Genomic DNA, 22,863 nt, shown 5'->3' on the forward strand with positions numbered 1-22,863 from the left:
CATGGTCCATTACAACTTTGAAAGAGGCATAGATCCTTTTGAAACAACTTAATGACCAAGGGACAGATCCTCGCCGGAAAGATCCACAAAGGAATGAGGCAATCACTGCCTCCCCAAACACTGATCCAGAGCCAATGTTTGCACCATAATTGAAAGGCTTAGGGGGAAAAGGATCAGACGGGAATGGCTTTCTCATGGAGGCATCTGGATCACATGAGCAAAGCATGATGGCCTTTCTCTTTTACATTAGCCATGATATTCAGATTTACTTAAAAATAAAAGGTTTGGGTGAATTAATAAATACAATGGGGGAGTATGGGAGAACTGTTTGCATACTAGAATTTTAGTATATGTAAATATTATTTTGAATGAAGGTGGTGTGTTTTAATTAGGTGGTCTGGGTGACTGAATTGGCTGCAATATGATGGTGACTAGGAGTCTTATGTTGGAATTGGGATTGCTCTGGGTTCCTCTTCAATGGCTTCAGAAACTATGCGTATCTTGAGGCTCATGAGTTTCTACCTGTCACAGGAGAAACAGTTTGGTGGGTTGGAATTTGCGATGTTGGGAGGCATACAAGATTTTCATTTGTCACGTCACAAATCCATTTGTCAAGGATGGCTTTTGAGTGCACTAGGATTATTGCGGTCGATAAAATATTGGAAACAACTATTTTCAGAACCAAATGGCAGATGCACAATTTCTTTTTATGACTGTTCAGCGTCTTACTTACACATTCCTGATCTAAAGATGAGAGAAGGGTATGGCACACAGAGTTCCCACCACTTTGATTTGCTGTAAGAAAGGACAATAAGTGGCAGAGAGCCACCGTTATAGCTAAAGAAACATCTTTCCCGGGTTTAGTCACACTTAAAGATCAAATAGGTAAGTATGTGCTGCTGAAAAGGAAATTATTTCGTCATCTAATGAAACTTGTCTCCAGATACAACCCAAATAAAAAAACAGGATAGTTTGCTCACAGAATGTATTTCTATAGCTGCAGAATGTATAGTGGGTGGGGTGGGATTAGTGGGGTTTTAAATTTGGAAATGGACCCAACTACGGACAAATCCCATCCAAGAACTTCTGAAGATATCAGCAAGACAATCGTCTTTTCAAGGGTGTTGTGGGAGCTTGAGTTAATTGAAATATGGTGGTTTTGCCATTTGGGCAAGAAGGATACACACACCTTTGTCATGTTCATAGAGCTTAATTACATATTGATGTATTGCCAATTTCCTCTACACTAGTGCTCTATATCTCTAAGGTTGAAATTGAGACACAAATATTTGTTACTCTCACCTGGTCTCTGCAGAGGCATTGAGGCATGGTTGCAGTCCTCCTGGGGGTGAGGTCGCTCGGGTCCGACTTCGCCCTCTGTGCTTATGTGGTGACTGGTGGTAATAGGTGATGCTGCTCGGGACTGCTCCTGCATGGAGAATAGGGGGCGTGAGTATGCCATCTTGTGCGCCTGATCCCCTTCCAGACTCCTTCTCCCAAACTGTGGTGCCCATGGGATGCGCTGTCCCTGGAAAGCTCACCTCTTGATTAGTTTTGGCAAGCACTCCGTCCTGCTGCTTCTAGCAGGGGCGCTTGTATGATCTGGACCGAATTCCTTCACTGGTCCCTTGCACGTGGTAGTCCAGTCCTGCTGCGACTAAGCAACTATACTTCAGGTAAGTGTTCCTCTTTGCCTTTGTCTTTCCTCGTCTGTTTTTGTTATATTGTAAAGTTTATTGTCCTGTGTAGCTGTCCATTCCACTTTTGATGTTTGCTTTTTTGCTTTCTTCCCATGCAGGTGATGTTGCCGGCTCGGCAGAAGCTGCAGAGCTCGAGGCGGCAGCCGGAGGGAATGAGAAACAAAGCTGCAGGGGTACAGTAGCTGGTAAATTGTTAACTAGGGGGTGTGCAGGGTTCAAATGCGGCACGGCCCTAGGATGGATGTTCTAACCTTGTCTTTCTTCTTCTTCACAGGGTCCGAGTTCGTGGATGCAGAGTGCGGTGCTGCGGCGTCGGGATCAAGATCACTGGATGTCAGGAGATGAGTCTGCAGATGAAGCGATGAAGCACCGGTTTCCTGGAGGTGAGTATGCAGGAGAATGCCTGGTTTCAAAGGTAAGTATACTGGTCCGGCGGTGAGCGTCACGTTGCACGTAAGTGCACAGTAACGCGAAGCATCAGCCTTAAGGCTGGAGCAGCTTATATAGCTGAGCTTCTGAAGATACGCCCACCAGGTTCAACTTGCCTGCCACACCATGCCACACCTGATGAGTCAGCACATGAAGACCAGGCCTAGCGAGCCACACTCGATGAGTCAGCACATGAGGATGCTCTCTGAAATAAAGGCTTTTAGCTCCTGGAAAGTTCTTGTAAAATAAAAGCAATCTTGCACTGAAATAAAGTAAAAGCACTCCTGCACTGAAATTAAGTGTTCCTGCTCACATCTCTACATGAGCCTGGCGCCAAAGGCGCCAGGACTGAGTCCAGCCAGGGCCCCTGTGTTTATGGCTCCCAAACGGACATAGGTGAGTCAAGTGACCCATTGGTAACCTATGTTATTTCCAAATGTTCTCATAGGAAAAGGCCAGGCTTGCTGAAATGTGCAATATGGGGCCCCTCTCATGGGTGGTTTCCCCCCTGGCCCTGGTTTAGTGGGGTTATTGCAGTGGAACTGCGTGATTAATCATGGAGTGTGGACATGCTCACTGGGTTCCCAGGTCCGATATTGGGGTCCATAACCTTTCCAGTCTGTAAGGTAGTGTAACTTGGACCGGACCATCTTAGAGTCTAGGATCCTTTTAACTTCGTATTCTGGTTCTCCTTCAATTATTTCGGGATCCGGTGAAGTATCGATCTGCGTACCCGGTCTCAATGGTTTTAGGAGGGAGACATGAAACATCGGGTGGATCCGCATTTGGGCCGGTAATTCTATTTTCATGGCCGCACGGTTGATCACAGACTTGATAGTGTAGGGTCCCAGATATCTGGGACGGAACGCCCGTGGTCCTTTCAGGGGAATGTTTTTGGATGCTAATCAAACCTTGTCTCCGACTTGGTAGTTGGGAGCTTCCCTTCGTTGTCAATCCGCAAACTGCTTCGGTTTCTCTTTGGCTCTGGCAAGATTCTCTGCTGCTTCCTTAAAAACCTGGGTGATGGTTTTGTGTAATGTTGTTACAGCGGGCATTTCTAATGATTCGAGTGAATCGAAAACGGATGTCCGTGGATGTCGACCGTACACTATGTAGAATGGGCTTTGTCCCGTACTGGTGTGAATAGAGTTGTTATATGCGTATTCTGCTAACTAATGTATGTCCTTCCAGGTATCCTCGTTTTGTTGCAGCATACACCTTATCTATTGCTCGAGGGTCTGGTTAGTATGTTCCTTCTGGCCGTCAGTTTGGGGGTGATGGTTTGTAGATAACTGGAGGTTGATTTTGGCAATTTTACAACACCTTTTCCAGAATGCAGATACAAACTGAGTTCCTCAGTCTGATATCAATATTGATGGGAACCCGTGTAGCCGGACGATCTGTTCCAAAAACACGGTAGCCAGAGTAGAAGCAATTGGGAGACCTTTCAGGGGAATAAAGTGGGCCATTTTGGAAAACAGATCTACGACGAATAAGATGGTATTGTATCCGTTACAGGAGGAAAGGTCTGCAATAAAAATCCATTGATACCGTATGCCAAGGTGCTGGGGGTACTTCTAAAGGATATAGCAGACCTGCAGGACTTTGTTTTTGGGACTTGTGTTGTGCACAGGTGCCACAGGTTGCGATGAACTGGACAATGTCCTTTCGCCAAGTTGGCCACCAGTAATTTTTCTTTATTTTAGCCTGGGTTTTGGCAATTCCCGGATGCCCTTCTACTAATGAATCATGATAGTTTGTGATGATTTGATTTTGTAATTTCTTATCCAGGATGTACAATCGTCCTTGCTAGTATGGTAGGATGTCCACGATCGTATACCACTCTCCCTTCCCTAGCCATTCCTGTTGCGCTGGTTGACTCATCAAGTGTTGCAGATCAGATTTTAAGTTGTCTAGAGTGGTGTTTGCGGCAATCATGCCTTGGATTCATCCTTCATGGATGATGGCCACGGGGTCTGGTGTAGTGAATGCCTCTTCTCCCTCACTCATGCGAGACAGGGCGTCTGTTTTCCATTGTGTACTCCGGGTCGAGCCCAGCAGAGTTGGCATGATGATTGCGCTTTAGCGGTCTTCAGATATTGTAAATTGTGATGATCCGTGACAACAGTGACTGTATGTCTAGCTCCAAGAAGATAATGTCTCCAGGCTTTGAAAGCTGCCTTAATTGCTAGCAGTTCTTTATCAGTGATTGCATAATTCAATTCAGGGGCTGAAAACTTGCGAGACCAGAATGCCACGGGACGCAACTGACCTGTTTCGGGGTCTCGTTGTGACAGGACTGCTCCCATTGCTATGTTGGAAGCATCAGTTTCGACCACGTATGATAGTTCTGGTCGAGGATGCCGTAGAATTGGTGCTTTGGTAAATGCTTGTTTTAGCTCCTGGAAGGCTTTCTCTGCCTCTGCAGACCAATTACATTTTTTATTTTTCCGTAGTAAAGAAGTGATTGGGTGGACGATCTGGGAGAACCTGGGAATTAACCGGCGATAAAAGTTGGTGAACCCGAGTACACTGTGTACTCCCTTTATGGATGCCGGTGAGGGCCAGTTAAGTATAGCGTCTACCTTGCGCATGTCCATGTTTACGCCCCGTGGTGTGAGAATAAAGCCGAGGAATTCTACCTCTGTCACATGAAAGAAGCATTTCTCCAGTAGCCGGTGTTGCCACAGTTTCTCCAAAACTGCCCAAACATGGTTGACGTGGTCCTCCTTGATGGTCGAATAGATAAGAATGTCATCACTATAGACAAGAGCGCAGACGTCCAACAGTTCGAAGAGCACGTCATTCATGAAAAATTGGAATACTGCTGGGGCATTACATAGTCCAAAGGGCATAACCTGATATTCATAAAGGCCATATTTTGTGCGAAAGGCCGTCTTACACTCGTCTTTTTGATTCTTACTAGATGGTAGGCCCCTCGTAAGTCTAGCTTTGTATATATCTGAGTGTTTTTGACTTGATCCAAGAGCTCGGGGATAAGCGGTAACAGGTACCGTTTTTTTACCGTGATCTGGTTAAGTACTCTGTAGTCAATGCAATTTCTCAGGTCTTCCTCCTTTATAGGCACAAAAAAGAGGGGCGAGGATGCAGGGGACTTGGACGGACGAATGAAGCCATTTGCCAGATAGTTATCGAGGTAGGTATTTAGATGCTTGTTTTCCTGTTCTGTTAGGGCATAAATCCAGCTGCAGGGAACTTGAGCTCCAGGTACCAGATCAATTTGGCAGTCATACGGTCTCTGCGGAGGTAAGATGTTTGCCTGGTCTTTTTGACAGACATCTCCGTAATCCGGGTATTCAGGTGGTAGTGAACAGGTGAGGCACAGTATGGTTTCTTTCTTCAACGAACCTGGGTTGGTAAGACCTTTTAATGAGAATTCCTTGCTATAACAGGTGTAGGGACAGTCTTGGGGAAAGGTCAGAACACGTTTACGCCAGTCGATCATGGGATTGTGGGTCTCCAGCCAGGGCATTCCCAATGTCATCTGGAATTGAGGAGCGCCGATGAGATCGAAGGTGATGTCCTCTTGGTGACCGTCCTGACACAGAAGCATGACCTTCTCGGAGTAATGCGTCACTGGGCCAGATGATAGCTGAGATCCACCAACTGCTGTGATGTTTTCTGAAACCTGCTTCTGTCGGAGAGGAAGGCCTATCCGGGTAGCTAGATGTTGGTCCATGTAATTTCCCACAGCCCCACTGTCAATGCATGCCTCCAAGGCATGTATTTTCAACAGTTGCTTGTGGTTTACCAGGAGCACAGCGATGACTAGATGTGAGGTCTGTATAGGTTCCTTTTCACCGCTCGACAAGTGGACCCCTATGCTTGCTGGGCATTGGAGTTTCCAGAGTCCTGTTCTTCTTCTTCACCCTTGTCAGTTGCTCCAACTGCTTTCCTGGGTTGTTTCACCGGGCATTCTCAGAGATAGTGTCCTGCCTTACCACAGTACAAACAACGCTGCTGCTGTCTCCTTTTCTCCCTTTCTGCTTTGGTGAGGGGGCTCTACAAGCCTCCGATTCGCATTGGCTCGGACTGATCGAGTGATTTGGTTTGATTCTCAGGGGTCGCACATAGACCGACCGCCATTCGTCCTTGGCCCGATCCTGCAATCTGTGATCGAGCTGCACTGTCAGGTCGATGTATTCAGCACATCTTTCTGGGGGATTTACTACTTGGGCTAATACGTCCTTAAGTTCTGATCGCAAGCCTCGGTAAAAGAGCGTAGTTCTTTTCTACTCTGGCCAGTTAGTTTGTGCTATCAGACCATTGAAGGAACTGATATATGTTAGTAAGTCTTGATTACCCTGCCGTAGTGATAACAGTTCATTGTCCAGAGCCCGCCCTTGAGTATGCCGTGCTAATAGTTTCTTCATTTCACGCTGTAAACCTCCAAAGTCTCGAAGCAAAGGATCATCATGGTTTACCAAGGGCATTGACCAGTCCGCTGCACTGCCTCCCAAATATGAGAGTACAAATGCCACTCTCACTTGATCGTTGGGGAATGCCCCAGGTCTGCACAAGAAATGTAGGCAACATTGATTCATAAAGATGGCATACTTATTCGGATCACCTGTGAAGCATTCTGGTGGGGCCAGGGGAACCCCCCCTGGAAGAACCACCTGTACTGGTGTGGGCTGTGGAGGTGCGGCAAGAGGGACAAACCCCAGCAGTGGAACCTGGTCTGCCTGTGCCTGGGGCATTTGCCTTGCTAGTTCATCTGTTCGCACCCGGTTCACAATTAGATCTCTCCTTAGGGCATTGGTTTCCTGTCTTGAGGCATGAACTTCAGCCCGTAACTCTCCCAGTAATCGGACCAACTGGTCCGTTTCAGAAGTTTCCATAATGCCCAGGCAGAGATTTGAAGAGGCTTCGCGTTCTGTTACACTTACCTGGTCTCTGCAGAGGCGTTGGGACACGGTTGCAGCCCTCCAGGGGGTGAGGTTGCTCGGGTCCGACTTCACCCTCTGCGCTTATTACTGGTGGTAATAGGTGATGCTTCCTGGGACTGCTTCTGCGTGGAGAATAGGGGGCGTGAGTATGCCAGGTTGTGCTCCTGATCCCCTTCCAGACCCCTTCTCCCAAACCGTGGTACCCGTGGGATGCGCTGTCCCTGGAAAGCTCACCTCTTGATTAGTTTTGGCGAGCAATCCGTCCTGCTGCTTCTGGCAGGGGGGCTTGTTCCTTGTCCTTCACTGGTCCCTTGCACGTGGTAGTCCAGTCCTGCTGTGACTAAGCCACTATACTTCAGGTAAGTGTTCCTCTTTGCCTTTGTCTTTCCTCGTTTGTTTTTGTTGTATTGTAAAGTTTGTTGTCTTGTGTTGCTGTCCGTTCCACTTTTGATGTTTGCTCTTTTGCTTTCTTCCCATGCAGGTTATGGTGCTGGCTCGGCAGAAGCTGCGGAGCTCGAGGCGGCAGCTGGAGGGAATGAGGAACGAAGCTGCAAAGGGTACAGTAGTTGGCAAATTGTTAACTAGGAGGCGCGCGGGGTTCAAATGCAGTGCGGCCCTAGGACGGATGTTCTAACCTTGTCTTTCTTCTTCTTCACAGGGTCCGTGTTCGTGGATGCAGAGTGCAGTGCTGTGGCGTCGGGATCAAGATCACTGGATGTCAGGAAATGAGTCTGCAGATGAAGCAATGAAGCATCGGTTTCCTGGAGGTGAGTATGCAGGAGAACGCCTGGTTTGAAATGTAAGTATACTGGTCTAAGCGGCGGTGAGCGTCACGTTGCACGCAAGTGCACAGTAATGCAAAGCACCGGCCTTAAGGCTGGAGCAGCTTATATAGCTGAGCTTCTGAAGATACGCCCACCAGGTTCAACTTGCCTGCCACACCATGCCACACCTGATGAGTCAGCACATGAAGACCAGGCCTAGCGAGCCACACTCGATGAGTCAGCACATGAGGATGCTCTCTGAAATAAAGGCTTTTAGCTCCTGGAAAGTTCTTGTAAAATAAAAGCAATCTTGCACTGAAATAAAGTAAAAGCACTCCTGCACTGAAATTAAGTGTTCCTGCTCACATCTCTACATGAGCCTGGCGCCAAAGGCGCCAGGACTGAGTCCAGCCAGGGCCCCTGTGTTTATGGCTCCCAAACGGACATAGGTGAGTCAAGTGACCCATTGGTAACCTATGTTATTTCCAAATGTTCTCATAGGAAAAGGCCAGGCTTGCTGAAATGTGCAATATGGGGCCCCTCTCATGGGTGGTTTCCCCCCTGGCCCTGGTTTAGTGGGGTTATTGCAGTGGAACTGCGTGATTAATCATGGAGTGTGGACATGCTCACTGGGTTCCCAGGTCCGATATTGGGGTCCATAACCTTTCCAGTCTGTAAGGTAGTGTAACTTGGACCGGACCATCTTAGAGTCTAGGATCCTTTTAACTTCGTATTCTGGTTCTCCTTCAATTATTTCGGGATCCGGTGAAGTATCGATCTGCGTACCCGGTCTCAATGGTTTTAGGAGGGAGACATGAAACATCGGGTGGATCCGCATTTGGGCCGGTAATTCTATTTTCATGGCCGCACGGTTGATCACAGACTTGATAGTGTAGGGTCCCAGATATCTGGGACGGAACGCCCGTGGTCCTTTCAGGGGAATGTTTTTGGATGCTAATCAAACCTTGTCTCCGACTTGGTAGTTGGGAGCTTCCCTTCGTTGTCAATCCGCAAACTGCTTCGGTTTCTCTTTGGCTCTGGCAAGATTCTCTGCTGCTTCCTTAAAAACCTGGGTGATGGTTTTGTGTAATGTTGTTACAGCGGGCATTTCTAATGATTCGAGTGAATCGAAAACGGATGTCCGTGGATGTCGACCGTACACTATGTAGAATGGGCTTTGTCCCGTACTGGTGTGAATAGAGTTGTTATATGCGTATTCTGCTAACTAATGTATGTCCTTCCAGGTATCCTCGTTTTGTTGCAGCATACACCTTATCTATTGCTCGAGGGTCTGGTTAGTATGTTCCTTCTGGCCGTCAGTTTGGGGGTGATGGTTTGTAGATAACTGGAGGTTGATTTTGGCAATTTTACAACACCTTTTCCAGAATGCAGATACAAACTGAGTTCCTCAGTCTGATATCAATATTGATGGGAACCCGTGTAGCCGGACGATCTGTTCCAAAAACACGGTAGCCAGAGTAGAAGCAATTGGGAGACCTTTCAGGGGAATAAAGTGGGCCATTTTGGAAAACAGATCTACGACGAATAAGATGGTATTGTATCCGTTACAGGAGGAAAGGTCTGCAATAAAAATCCATTGATACCGTATGCCAAGGTGCTGGGGGTACTTCTAAAGGATATAGCAGACCTGCAGGACTTTGTTTTTGGGACTTGTGTTGTGCACAGGTGCCACAGGTTGCGATGAACTGGACAATGTCCTTTCGCCAAGTTGGCCACCAGTAATTTTTCTTTATTTTAGCCTGGGTTTTGGCAATTCCCGGATGCCCTTCTACTAATGAATCATGATAGTTTGTGATGATTTGATTTTGTAATTTCTTATCCAGGATGTACAATCGTCCTTGCTAGTATGGTAGGATGTCCACGATCGTATACCACTCTCCCTTCCCTAGCCATTCCTGTTGCGCTGGTTGACTCATCAAGTGTTGCAGATCAGATTTTAAGTTGTCTAGAGTGGTGTTTGCGGCAATCATGCCTTGGATTCATCCTTCATGGATGATGGCCACGGGGTCTGGTGTAGTGAATGCCTCTTCTCCCTCACTCATGCGAGACAGGGCGTCTGTTTTCCATTGTGTACTCCGGGTCGAGCCCAGCAGAGTTGGCATGATGATTGCGCTTTAGCGGTCTTCAGATATTGTAAATTGTGATGATCCGTGACAACAGTGACTGTATGTCTAGCTCCAAGAAGATAATGTCTCCAGGCTTTGAAAGCTGCCTTAATTGCTAGCAGTTCTTTATCAGTGATTGCATAATTCAATTCAGGGGCTGAAAACTTGCGAGACCAGAATGCCACGGGACGCAACTGACCTGTTTCGGGGTCTCGTTGTGACAGGACTGCTCCCATTGCTATGTTGGAAGCATCAGTTTCGACCACGTATGATAGTTCTGGTCGAGGATGCCGTAGAATTGGTGCTTTGGTAAATGCTTGTTTTAGCTCCTGGAAGGCTTTCTCTGCCTCTGCAGACCAATTACATTTTTTATTTTTCCGTAGTAAAGAAGTGATTGGGTGGACGATCTGGGAGAACCTGGGAATTAACCGGCGATAAAAGTTGGTGAACCCGAGTACACTGTGTACTCCCTTTATGGATGCCGGTGAGGGCCAGTTAAGTATAGCGTCTACCTTGCGCATGTCCATGTTTACGCCCCGTGGTGTGAGAATAAAGCCGAGGAATTCTACCTCTGTCACATGAAAGAAGCATTTCTCCAGTAGCCGGTGTTGCCACAGTTTCTCCAAAACTGCCCAAACATGGTTGACGTGGTCCTCCTTGATGGTCGAATAGATAAGAATGTCATCACTATAGACAAGAGCGCAGACGTCCAACAGTTCGAAGAGCACGTCATTCATGAAAAATTGGAATACTGCTGGGGCATTACATAGTCCAAAGGGCATAACCTGATATTCATAAAGGCCATATTTTGTGCGAAAGGCCGTCTTACACTCGTCTTTTTGATTCTTACTAGATGGTAGGCCCCTCGTAAGTCTAGCTTTGTATATATCTGAGTGTTTTTGACTTGATCCAAGAGCTCGGGGATAAGCGGTAACAGGTACCGTTTTTTTACCGTGATCTGGTTAAGTACTCTGTAGTCAATGCAATTTCTCAGGTCTTCCTCCTTTATAGGCACAAAAAAGAGGGGCGAGGATGCAGGGGACTTGGACGGACGAATGAAGCCATTTGCCAGATAGTTATCGAGGTAGGTATTTAGATGCTTGTTTTCCTGTTCTGTTAGGGCATAAATCCAGCTGCAGGGAACTTGAGCTCCAGGTACCAGATCAATTTGGCAGTCATACGGTCTCTGCGGAGGTAAGATGTTTGCCTGGTCTTTTTGACAGACATCTCCGTAATCCGGGTATTCAGGTGGTAGTGAACAGGTGAGGCACAGTATGGTTTCTTTCTTCAACGAACCTGGGTTGGTAAGACCTTTTAATGAGAATTCCTTGCTATAACAGGTGTAGGGACAGTCTTGGGGAAAGGTCAGAACACGTTTACGCCAGTCGATCATGGGATTGTGGGTCTCCAGCCAGGGCATTCCCAATGTCATCTGGAATTGAGGAGCGCCGATGAGATCGAAGGTGATGTCCTCTTGGTGACCGTCCTGACACAGAAGCATGACCTTCTCGGAGTAATGCGTCACTGGGCCAGATGATAGCTGAGATCCACCAACTGCTGTGATGTTTTCTGAAACCTGCTTCTGTCGGAGAGGAAGGCCTATCCGGGTAGCTAGATGTTGGTCCATGTAATTTCCCACAGCCCCACTGTCAATGCATGCCTCCAAGGCATGTATTTTCAACAGTTGCTTGTGGTTTACCAGGAGCACAGCGATGACTAGATGTGAGGTCTGTATAGGTTCCTTTTCACCGCTCGACAAGTGGACCCCTATGCTTGCTGGGCATTGGAGTTTCCAGAGTCCTGTTCTTCTTCTTCACCCTTGTCAGTTGCTCCAACTGCTTTCCTGGGTTGTTTCACCGGGCATTCTCAGAGATAGTGTCCTGCCTTACCACAGTACAAACAACGCTGCTGCTGTCTCCTTTTCTCCCTTTCTGCTTTGGTGAGGGGGCTCTACAAGCCTCCGATTCGCATTGGCTCGGACTGATCGAGTGATTTGGTTTGATTCTCAGGGGTCGCACATAGACCGACCGCCATTCGTCCTTGGCCCGATCCTGCAATCTGTGATCGAGCTGCACTGTCAGGTCGATGTATTCAGCACATCTTTCTGGGGGATTTACTACTTGGGCTAATACGTCCTTAAGTTCTGATCGCAAGCCTCGGTAAAAGAGCGTAGTTCTTTTCTACTCTGGCCAGTTAGTTTGTGCTATCAGACCATTGAAGGAACTGATATATGTTAGTAAGTCTTGATTACCCTGCCGTAGTGATAACAGTTCATTGTCCAGAGCCCGCCCTTGAGTATGCCGTGCTAATAGTTTCTTCATTTCACGCTGTAAACCTCCAAAGTCTCGAAGCAAAGGATCATCATGGTTTACCAAGGGCATTGACCAGTCCGCTGCACTGCCTCCCAAATATGAGAGTACAAATGCCACTCTCACTTGATCGTTGGGGAATGCCCCAGGTCTGCACAAGAAATGTAGGCAACATTGATTCATAAAGATGGCATACTTATTCGGATCACCTGTGAAGCATTCTGGTGGGGCCAGGGGAACCCCCCCTGGAAGAACCACCTGTACTGGTGTGGGCTGTGGAGGTGCGGCAAGAGGGACAAACCCCAGCAGTGGAACCTGGTCTGCCTGTGCCTGGGGCATTTGCCTTGCTAGTTCATCTGTTCGCACCCGGTTCACAATTAGATCTCTCCTTAGGGCATTGGTTTCCTGTCTTGAGGCATGAACTTCAGCCCGTAACTCTCCCAGTAATCGGACCAACTGGTCCGTTTCAGAAGTTTCCATAATGCCCAGGCAGAGATTTGAAGAGGCTTCGCGTTCTGTTACACTTACCTGGTCTCTGCAGAGGCGTTGGGACACGGTTGCAGCCCTCCAGGGGGTGAGGTTGCTCGGGTCCGACTTCACCCTCTGCGCTTATTACTGGTGGTAATAGGTGATGCTTCCTGGGACTGCTTCTGCGTGGAGAATAGGGGGCGTGAGTATGCCAGGTTGTGCTCCTGATCCCCTTCCAGACCCCTTCTCCCAAACCGTGGTACCCGTGGGATGCGCTGTCCCTGGAAAGCTCACCTCTTGATTAGTTTTGGCGAGCAATCCGTCCTGCTGCTTCTGGCAGGGGGGCTTGTTCCTTGTCCTTCACTGGTCCCTTGCACGTGGTAGTCCAGTCCTGCTGTGACTAAGCCACTATACTTCAGGTAAGTGTTCCTCTTTGCCTTTGTCTTTCCTCGTTTGTTTTTGTTGTATTGTAAAGTTTGTTGTCTTGTGTTGCTGTCCGTTCCACTTTTGATGTTTGCTCTTTTGCTTTCTTCCCATGCAGGTTATGGTGCTGGCTCGGCAGAAGCTGCGGAGCTCGAGGCGGCAGCTGGAGGGAATGAGGAACGAAGCTGCAAAGGGTACAGTAGTTGGCAAATTGTTAACTAGGAGGCGCGCGGGGTTCAAATGCAGTGCGGCCCTAGGACGGATGTTCTAACCTTGTCTTTCTTCTTCTTCACAGGGTCCGTGTTCGTGGATGCAGAGTGCAGTGCTGTGGCGTCGGGATCAAGATCACTGGATGTCAGGAAATGAGTCTGCAGATGAAGCAATGAAGCATCGGTTTCCTGGAGGTGAGTATGCAGGAGAACGCCTGGTTTGAAATGTAAGTATACTGGTCTAAGCGGCGGTGAGCGTCACGTTGCACGCAAGTGCACAGTAATGCAAAGCACCGGCCTTAAGGATGGAGCAGCTTATATAGCTGAGCTTCTGAAGATACGCCCACCAGGTACAGCCTGCCTCCCACACCCTGCCACACCCGATGAGTCTGAACATGAAGACCAGGCCTAGCGAGCCACACCCGATGAGTCAGCACGTGAGAATGTTCTCTGGAATAAAGGCTTTCAGCTCCTGGAAAGTTCTTGTAAAATAAAAGCACTCCTGCACTGAAATAAAGTAAAAACACTCCTGCACTGAAATAAAGTGTTCCTGCTCATATCTCTATATGAGCCTGGCGCCAAAGTCGCCAGGACTGAGACCAGCCAGGGCCCCTGTGATTATGGGTCCCAAAGCGTCATAAGTGAGTCAAGTGACCCATTGCCCCCATCACTAGATGGTGTGTTTTTTGTGTTCTGGTGCCTGTGGCCACAACAATATTATCTGTTCATTCACCCGAGTTGATCTTAAGCATTATCTGGTAGGTGCCCCCCCCACCTAATGGCATCCATGGTGACTTTACAATACAGTTCTCTGACATCCCATCTTAAGCAAGGACATTGCTTCAACTAACTCTAATAACTTCAAAGAGAATACTACTCAAGATGTGATTCAGAGATGGTTGTGGGGTGGCTTTAAGGCTCTATTGCGATGGTGTGGGGATTTATTAGCCAGACATAAACATTTATCCAGTCTGCAGAAGCCCTAAGAATTCACTTGGAGTTGGAAGTTCATGATAGAGAACAAGAACACAAACATGAAGGATTGTTAATAACACCCAAGGACTCGAGAATCCCAAGTGTTCTCCCTTCCCTTATCAAACAGGGTTCCTTATTATTAGTAACACTCATCTGATCTAATTGAATTGTAGAAGAAAAGGGGAAAGCCGATGGGGATTCTAGACTTGCATGCAAATAAGGCTTTCGACAGAGTGGAATGGCAACATAGCCATAAAATCCTGCCGGCATTTGGTTTCCACTGATGCTTCCTACATTTACATTAGCAACCGTTCAATTCCCTGTAATTATAATTCAAGTGAACAGTCATTTCACAGACCTTATGATTGTTTCTAGATGGACCGGTCAAGATTGTTACTTGTCAGCTTTAATTTCTTTCTCTTGGAAAACTCTGCCCACAGAATTAATGGAAGGAATGGCATTGAGGGGGTAGATGGGAAACCCTGGAATTCACCAAATGGCCCCTTATGCAGACAATGTCCCTTTTGCATGGCAAATATGCGAGCTACTTTAACTGCCATCAAATTGAAAAGGTTCGAGATGATCTCAGACTTCTCAGTGAATTACTTCAAGTCTCAGAATCTCCACAAATAAGGCCTCCGGTGGAGTGGAACCATTGTTTTCGGTGGACAACTGACACCCCAGATCATCTGGAACTTAAAATGCTTCCTAAATAATAGGGTTGTTTTCTCTGACCTCTTTTTAAAATGGGATACATTATTCTCTTTCCCAATGATGATGGTGATTTCCATGGGAGAAAGATTGCTCTGAAAAGGTTGGCTATTGGAGGTGCTCATATAGTAGAATTGTCCATATAGTCATGTGAGCCGAAGCCCATTGATTTGACCTGCAAAGGTTTGAGCGGGAGAGCCCAGTGGATGAGTACAGCCTGGCAACCCTTTCAAGGCCCTAAAACTTGCCCCTTGCTTGGCACCCAGGGAAGATGGGCAGGTTTTCTAGCCACATGCTAGCAATGGAAAACATTTTTTTAAACTTAAATCTGAGATCCTTTTCGTACCTATGCAAAAAAAAAAAAAAAAAAAACACAAATCCCATCACAAGGATAGTGCATGAAAGAAACAGAAACACATATTCCAGGGATGCTCAATCTTAAGTCAGAAAATATTATGTTTAACACTGGCCCATCTGTTCTGGAAAATGCTGTTTTTCTAGTTCCAGCACCAAGTCTACCCACACTAGAAATACAAAAAGTAATACTTTCAATGCAGACGGGCCTCACACTAAATACTGAATAAATATTATATCAAATGCCTGCCCACTTACTCTAGAAATAGCATGTGTTCTCTTGTTTGCCCTTAAGAAATATTCACTTTTTATTTTTCCATGGGGGTTCAGACAGTACTCTTGCAACTTCTGAACCCCACCACACGGTTGTGGTGGTATTATGGAAGTCTGGGTGAATTCACATGTCATCCTAATTTAACAACGGTGGCCCACAAATATTCGTGCATTGTAAATATCCAGCAGCAGAATCAATTTTGTGAATCTGTAGAAAGCATTTGTGCATGCATAGTTCCATTGACGCAGATGCCATTTGCAAAAGTACTAATGCAATTGAACACACACAAGTGTCATTTGTGCACACACAAACATGTATTTTTCAGAAATGTAGCCCAATGTAGATAACAAAGCAAAGGCGCTGGACATGTCTGAAGAGGGACACAGAGACATTTTCGAAGAAAAGTCTTCTCTTATAGTCGCCAAAATCATGCTACTGAAAGGGTTAGGGGAAGTGAAGAGGGCAGAGAACAGGTTGGAGAAAAAAAAAAAAACACCTCCATTTGCTTTGTGATTAGTGAAAACTTTTATTTGTATACCTTACAAATAGAAAACCTTGACCCAGTCCCAGCATATTTTTGAAAAAGACAGGTCTACGTTCTACATAACAGTTACTTTTTATAAACCATAGCACGCGAGAGTGCCATCCAGCCTGTCGCCATCTATTGGCCGAGTCCTAGCACTGCAGATACTACACTCAGTTTACGTTCATGATTTCATTGTCACATGATCACCGAAAGCGCTGCAATGGGGAATGGCACTCCATCATTTCCAGCAAAGGTGCTCCTTAGAAACATATTTTGCTGATTCTTTCTGCAGAAAACGAAGTATGTGTGGGTAAAGAGGATTTGGTCATTTTTATCTCGGTAGTTCGAGTTGGGCATGGGCTTCGAACACTTGGGTGTGGAGGAGAGCAGTTATCTGCGCTCTGGACGGGTAAAAAGGGTGCAAAGTGGTATTGTGTAATGCACCACATGCATACATGATTAATGCTATGGGACTACCATGTTGGGCAGAGGTCTGCAAATGGTGCTCTCTAGATGTTTTAGACTACAACTACCATTGGCCGCGACTAGTCAACGGTGAGGCTTCATGGCAGGTATAGCCCATAAAACCCGGGGAACCCCAAGTTGCATACCTCTGATATACCTCTGATATACCTCTGATATAGGGGACATCCATGACGGTATATCCACTTGACCAGCTCCGAATGCATTTGGCTGCATCCAGTTGCAGCGTGTGAGGATTTGGACATTGGAATATGTTGCTCTCGGCATGAACGGCACGACATCACGTGTCTGCTGTGTATGAGGAAACTCTACACTTATTGATAAAACACGTGAGTCTTTCTGTGTGTAGCCTCTCATAGCTGACATATTGTGCAAGACAAGTAAACTAAATATGAATGGAAACCACTGTGACTTAGAACCTTCCTGGTGGCATCAAGTCTTATTTGGGATATCAAGGCATTTCTCCTTGAATTACCTTTGTGGCCGTGGATTATTAGGTGTTTCTGAAGTTCACCAAAACCCCAGAAAATCCATAAGCTGAAGCCAGGAATTTAAGGACATCATAATGTTCATTAGCAGCCAGGGTGGGGGGCGCAGCCAATCAGATTCTGTGGATTGCAGGCTGAAACTTGTAATCTCAGCCCTCGTTGCACGGACCCCGCAGACTGTCTCTCCTGCCGCAAGCCTCCATCTTTCCCCCGCCCTCCCTCTCGTAATTATTTAAAACATTTTTTTTTCTTTTTAGATTCCAACCTCCCTCCCCACTTACCTCATTGTTGCAGCGGCGGGCCGCGTAGCTGCTGCCGCCTCTTCCATTTTCCAGCCGCCATGGTCATAGAAGAGGGGCTCAGTACATACCACTTCCTTCTATAACCATGGCGGTCATCTTGGTGAAGTATTTTCCTTAATTCAACAGGATGCAAGCGGCATCGCCTTGAATGAAGGAAAATACTTTGATTTTTTTAGTTAACGCTTTGGTAACCCGGGGTGCTAATGGCGTTAATCCACCGTTTGAAGGGCTGGAATGGGGTAACAGCCCACTGCCCTCATTACAGGCCCTTGCGGGCTGCCGGACCGTTACGCCTGTTCCAGCCATTGGAATGGGGGATTAACGCCCTATTGTGTTTAAAATATGACTTCCAAGGGTGGATCCTCAGATGTATTATTAAACATGAGGATTCATTTTTTCATTTTCCTTGCACGTCTCCTAGAGCCCCTCCCACTATCCCTTATGGCTAAATTTGGACATATTCAAAACACAATTGTTACTTCATCTCCCGTTTTGTTCTCACACTTGAAAAACAGAGGGCAGAAGATTTCTACTTGTCTTACCTAAAGACCTTCAACCAAAATGAAACAACTTCCAGATGTTCAGGTATGACATTTTGTGTCTACCTATCCAGATGTGTAACTGTAGATCTACCTAGCTTTTGATGATGGGGGCACAGAAGATCCCATGCCCTTAGTTGCTAATGTAGACTGGATCTTAACACATTGCACAGGATCTGGTTCACCACAATGCCCAAACTCTAAGAGTATCTTGGTTACTTTGAAATGCTCTTATGGAGCAGGCGTTTCATGTCCATCTGTCTTTGGAGCTAAGATTTTGTGCATTCCATGCAGGTCCAGCGTAAACACCTAAAAAGTGCAACTAGCTCAGTGCCTATCGAGTCACAGAAAAACATTTATATTAAAGGAACTCTGCTTCAAGGATGGGCCCATGAACTCATTGTATAGAAAAATCCCAATGGGTTTGAGAGGGTCCATCAATATGCAAATAGTAATTAAAAAGCTTTAAATGTGCTTGTATTTAATCTATGAATCAATTGTGGATAGCCTGAACATTTGACTGTTTATGAAAAATATGTGGATTGGGTAAACCGTTGTTACATTGACAATCTTTTGTTGCATTTTTTACCGATGTTATTTCTTCTAAAAAACGAATCTAAAAATATATGGGATAGTGGGTAGTGGTAAGGGTATATGAGGGGAAAGGGGGTGGAACCGAATGTTAAATTAATAGGTGGGGGAAAGGAGAACCCCCCCAAAATAAAATTGTAAATGTTTTGATTCTTTTGTTCGAAAAAATAAGTTTTGATTAAAAAAAAAAACATCGGAAACAAGACTGTCATTGTAATAACATAGAACCGTGGATTGGCAAGTCCATGCCCTTCTTAATTAACACTTCACGAGAAACGGGCGATTAATACTGTAAACTGCTGAACCTTGTTGAGGGGTTTGGTGACTCTTATGGTGGATAACACATGGTTCTTGCAACCCTCAAATACCTGATCTAAGGAGGAAACTCTGAGGGTAAAAGGCAGCATTTAGGAATAAGCAGAATTTGAGTTGATGTATTATGTAGCTCACTGGGGGTCTTTAGCTAAGGGGTAGGATAAGAGGTACACCAGTGAATGCGTGTGATTTCCAGATGTGCAGAAGAAAGACATAGCATTATCTGCTCCTTCTTTGAATCACGACACTACATGGAAGAGCATCTGATCTGAAGACCAGGGTTTGCTTCAAGTTGTGCACTAGCAAGAAGTGACATTCTGGCAGAAACCGTGAGCCCCTTGACCTCCTGCTGGTCAAGCTTGCTGTACGATTCATCGCTGTTCAGTCTGTTGGAATGGACTTGTACCCATGGATGTGTGCGATTTTGTTTTGTTTAATCAAACTCTTATTTTGAATTTTTCAAGAGCAAACCATCAACACTACAGCAGTTTAAAGTAAAAGTGAAGTTTTGGTTATCTGAACAGCTTTTGATTTCATACAAACCTGAACGTTTTTCCGCTAACAAAAATACATTCTCTGTGTGCAGATCATGTTTATTCAAATATGAAATGATCAAAAAGATATGTTTCTATCTGTCAAACCATTATCTTGTCATTGCTGTCCAGGCACTTGTTAGCAGGTGTGACTTTGGATACTTTATCGGTATGTGTGTTGGTCCACAAAGGCACCTGTTGGACATTTGTGTTGAGAAGAAGGGTACGCTTGAGCTGTTGGTAGGTCTTAAATTAAATAAAAGCATCATATACAACCAACGTTGGGTATCAGCTTCCACTGCAGATCACAGATCAGAACATCGCACAGGCACCCATACACCACATCCATAACATCACTGACAGCGAGGCATGTGCGAAGGGCACACAGGTACCCACATCCCATGCTATGACTGCATAGCTCACCTGCCACACAAAAACAGAACAGTCTGGCTTTTCACAGGCCACTGCATCATAAACAGTTCAAGAACAGAGATCTAGAATTGAACAGACACTAATACATCATATCCACACACCACAAACAGGCCCGTGGTGGGAGGACGTCGTGGGGGACTAGAGGCATCCAAGCCGCTGACATCAGTGCACACCTGTACTACCCTACAGTCTAAGACCATTACATGCCTCCGACAGGCTGACACACCCTACATGCACATTCCTCCACACCAGCACTGATCAGCACCGCAGAGATGTTCATACATTGGTATTTTGTGTTTGGAGGGTATATAGGTACCCGCCCTTCCCGCTAGATCCACTCTAACCACTACCTAGACAGACCTAGAGCATGACCTGCTTACCACATTTCAGGACAGCATTACTTGAGAGGGTCATTGGCACAACAAGGTCATGTGGCAGAGGTGCGCTTGGCAATTACCCTGCAACATAACAGCGTAAAGTGCTTAGAAGCCCATGCATACACTGATAATATCCATAATACATTTGCATGTGGCATTTCAGAACACTCACCATATATACTGATCCTCCACCACTAACCTGTCCCTTTGGTTGGGATCATAAGAACCCATGATATAAGGTCAGCCTAGAGGTGTGTGTGTTTGTGCATGTGCATGAGACATGTCCCACCTATTTTCAAAGGTTCAATGTACCATCGGGCACGTTAAGCAAAGAGAGTGTCTCTCACTGCATGAGTTTCACACCTTGTGCTTAGGATCTGCTGGTCACAGATCAGAATGTGGCATCAATGTGAAGGCAGATTTATAATGATATAGGCCGTGGAAAGAGCAAGGTTATGGAACGGGAGGTAGGTACAGCACCTTTTGTGTCACTCTTTGCATCCTGTCATATAGGCAATACGCTTACATAAGCAACGAGGAAATGCTATACAATATTAACAACAAGCAAATGAAAGATCACCCAGAATCCGTGTCTCTATGATGGCCTTTGGGCTTACAAAGAATTCTGTCGCACCGCATTCAATACGCTTCAGATCCACATCATTTCTTCTGCTGACGTGGTCACTCCTGTATGTAGAGATTGAACTCCACAATGGACTATCCGTTCCGAATAAAACAACTACACTGAGTAGAAGGCTCAGATCTAGGAATGTCCACTTTCTCTTGGGTACGCAACATCTATTGTGGGGGATTTGGTACAATCCAGTAGATATGTGTGATAATGTGAGATCTACTGGTGATGCCGCAGCAGCCCTGCTGACCTGCTTGAGTGGCCAACCTGGTGTGAACGGCCACTGGGGTCGACGAAGACATGGCGGTGATCGCAACCACTTTTGGAGCATGTGCCAATGAACCACGCAATGCTCAGTAATGTGTATGCAGGGGGTACCCTTCCTGTCTTTACAGGAACCCTCAATAGGCCACATCTTACAGACAGCCAGAACATTTACTCCTCCGATTGTCGAAGGGTACAGCTCCAAATGGCAAACAACGATTCTTTAAGCCAATACTGGACATCATAAATAAAGTGAAAAGAACTTAAGTCGTGACGTGTTGAACTAATCATACCTCAACCTTTTCTTTATGTTTTTGATATTTGACCTCCTATCTTTCTTAGAACATTTTAAGGAGAGACTTTATAACCTAAACTTGATCACATCAATACCTCTTTATCTTCTACAAAGGGGGAATTATTAGTGCTCTCAGAGTGTTGTTTGATGTATCCTGCTTATTGGCTCGGACCACTGATATAGCAAAAAGCTGAGTTTCAAGGACGGGGCACGTGGGATGACCTCACTCATTTTGATTACTTGCTGAGCCACACTATCAGAAGACGATGATTAAGATTCCCATCTTTGACAGTGCCTTTCTTGTTACCGTTGTCTTTGTTTTATTTTTCTCTCGCCCTGGTTTCAGACTTAGCTCTAGGCGGGGCCTAATTTGCTGTTCATTCATGCTACACGCTTGGCCATGTTGGATTTGCCTCGGAAGGGAAGGAATGCCTCCTCAGTTGATATAAGGCAGGTGTTGCCAACCATTTTTTTTCTTGTTAATGCTTGGGTTCCCTCTTCAGATGCCCTCTTATGCCGAGGCACGCCGAGGAGCTTGCCGACCCCAAACATCACTTAGGTTAGCAGAGGGAAAATCTGCGGGTGTTGATGTTCATCTTGGTGACCCCGATCAGTTTCAGAGGAGTGGACAGGCTGAAGGAGTTCATCAGGGGGAAGTCGCAGAACAGGTCGGAGAGCTCGTCCCGTTCTTCCAGCTCGTAGGTAGCGTCGTTCAACATTCGCCGGTGCAGGTGGCAGGTCTGTTCGATCTTCAATTTGTTGATGTCGCTGCGCAGCCGCATTAGTTGCCTAGCCAGCTGTTGATCTTGGAGGCGCATTTCTGTCTGAAATACAAAGAGAGAGGCAATGAAAGAGAACCTGGAAATTGACTAAGTACAGTTTCGGGTGTCTTATGTTTAACTGCTTAGTTATACTGAAAGATAAACATATTGAAATTGATGCAGGACCCTTCCTTAATGGTTGCAAACAATCTTCTGACACATTGATATACGGTTCATAGTCATTTTTTCGAATTCAAAAATGTCGAAAGTCATTTTTTTGAAAAAATAATGTCGAAAAAAAGTCACATTTTTTTTAATACGTTTTTTATTCGAAATGGGGGGTCCCCCCCAACCCCCCTTTTTTAAATGTTTTTTTTTACCCATTTATTTTATTCCCGGACCCCAAAATAAATATATAATTTTAAAAAAAGGAATTCGACTTTTTTTTCGACATTATTTTTCGAAAAAATTGTCTTTCGACATTTTTTTTCTCGAAAAAATGACTGACCACCTTGATATACACAATCCTTCCAAGCCATATTGATGAATGAATAACATATTAGCAATGGAATCCCTTGATGCAGTCACAAACCAATGCACTACAGAAACTAGGGAAGCATTTTGTATTTACTATTTTATTATGTTACACTCGCGAAAAAATGCTGAAAGGGCAT

The 22,863-nt window shown here is 45.8% G+C and overlaps 1 protein-coding gene across 1 annotated transcript in view; it reads right to left on the bottom strand.

Annotated features, from left to right (window-relative positions):
* Positions 1-19,318: 19,318 nt before the first annotated feature.
* The window catches only part of FAM167A (family with sequence similarity 167 member A), a 192,379-nt gene continuing 188,834 nt past the window's right edge, over positions 19,319-22,863 (bottom strand). The window contains exon 3 of the mRNA XM_069605730.1: positions 19,319-22,252. Within this exon, the coding sequence (XP_069461831.1) occupies positions 21,989-22,252 (264 nt within the window). The 3' untranslated portion in view covers positions 19,319-21,988. The remainder of the gene's footprint in view (positions 22,253-22,863) is intronic.

This window comes from Ambystoma mexicanum, chromosome 4p (assembly GCF_040938575.1).
Source record: "Ambystoma mexicanum isolate Mex_15411 chromosome 4p, UKY_AmexF1_1, whole genome shotgun sequence".
NCBI lineage: Eukaryota > Metazoa > Chordata > Amphibia > Caudata > Ambystomatidae > Ambystoma > Ambystoma mexicanum.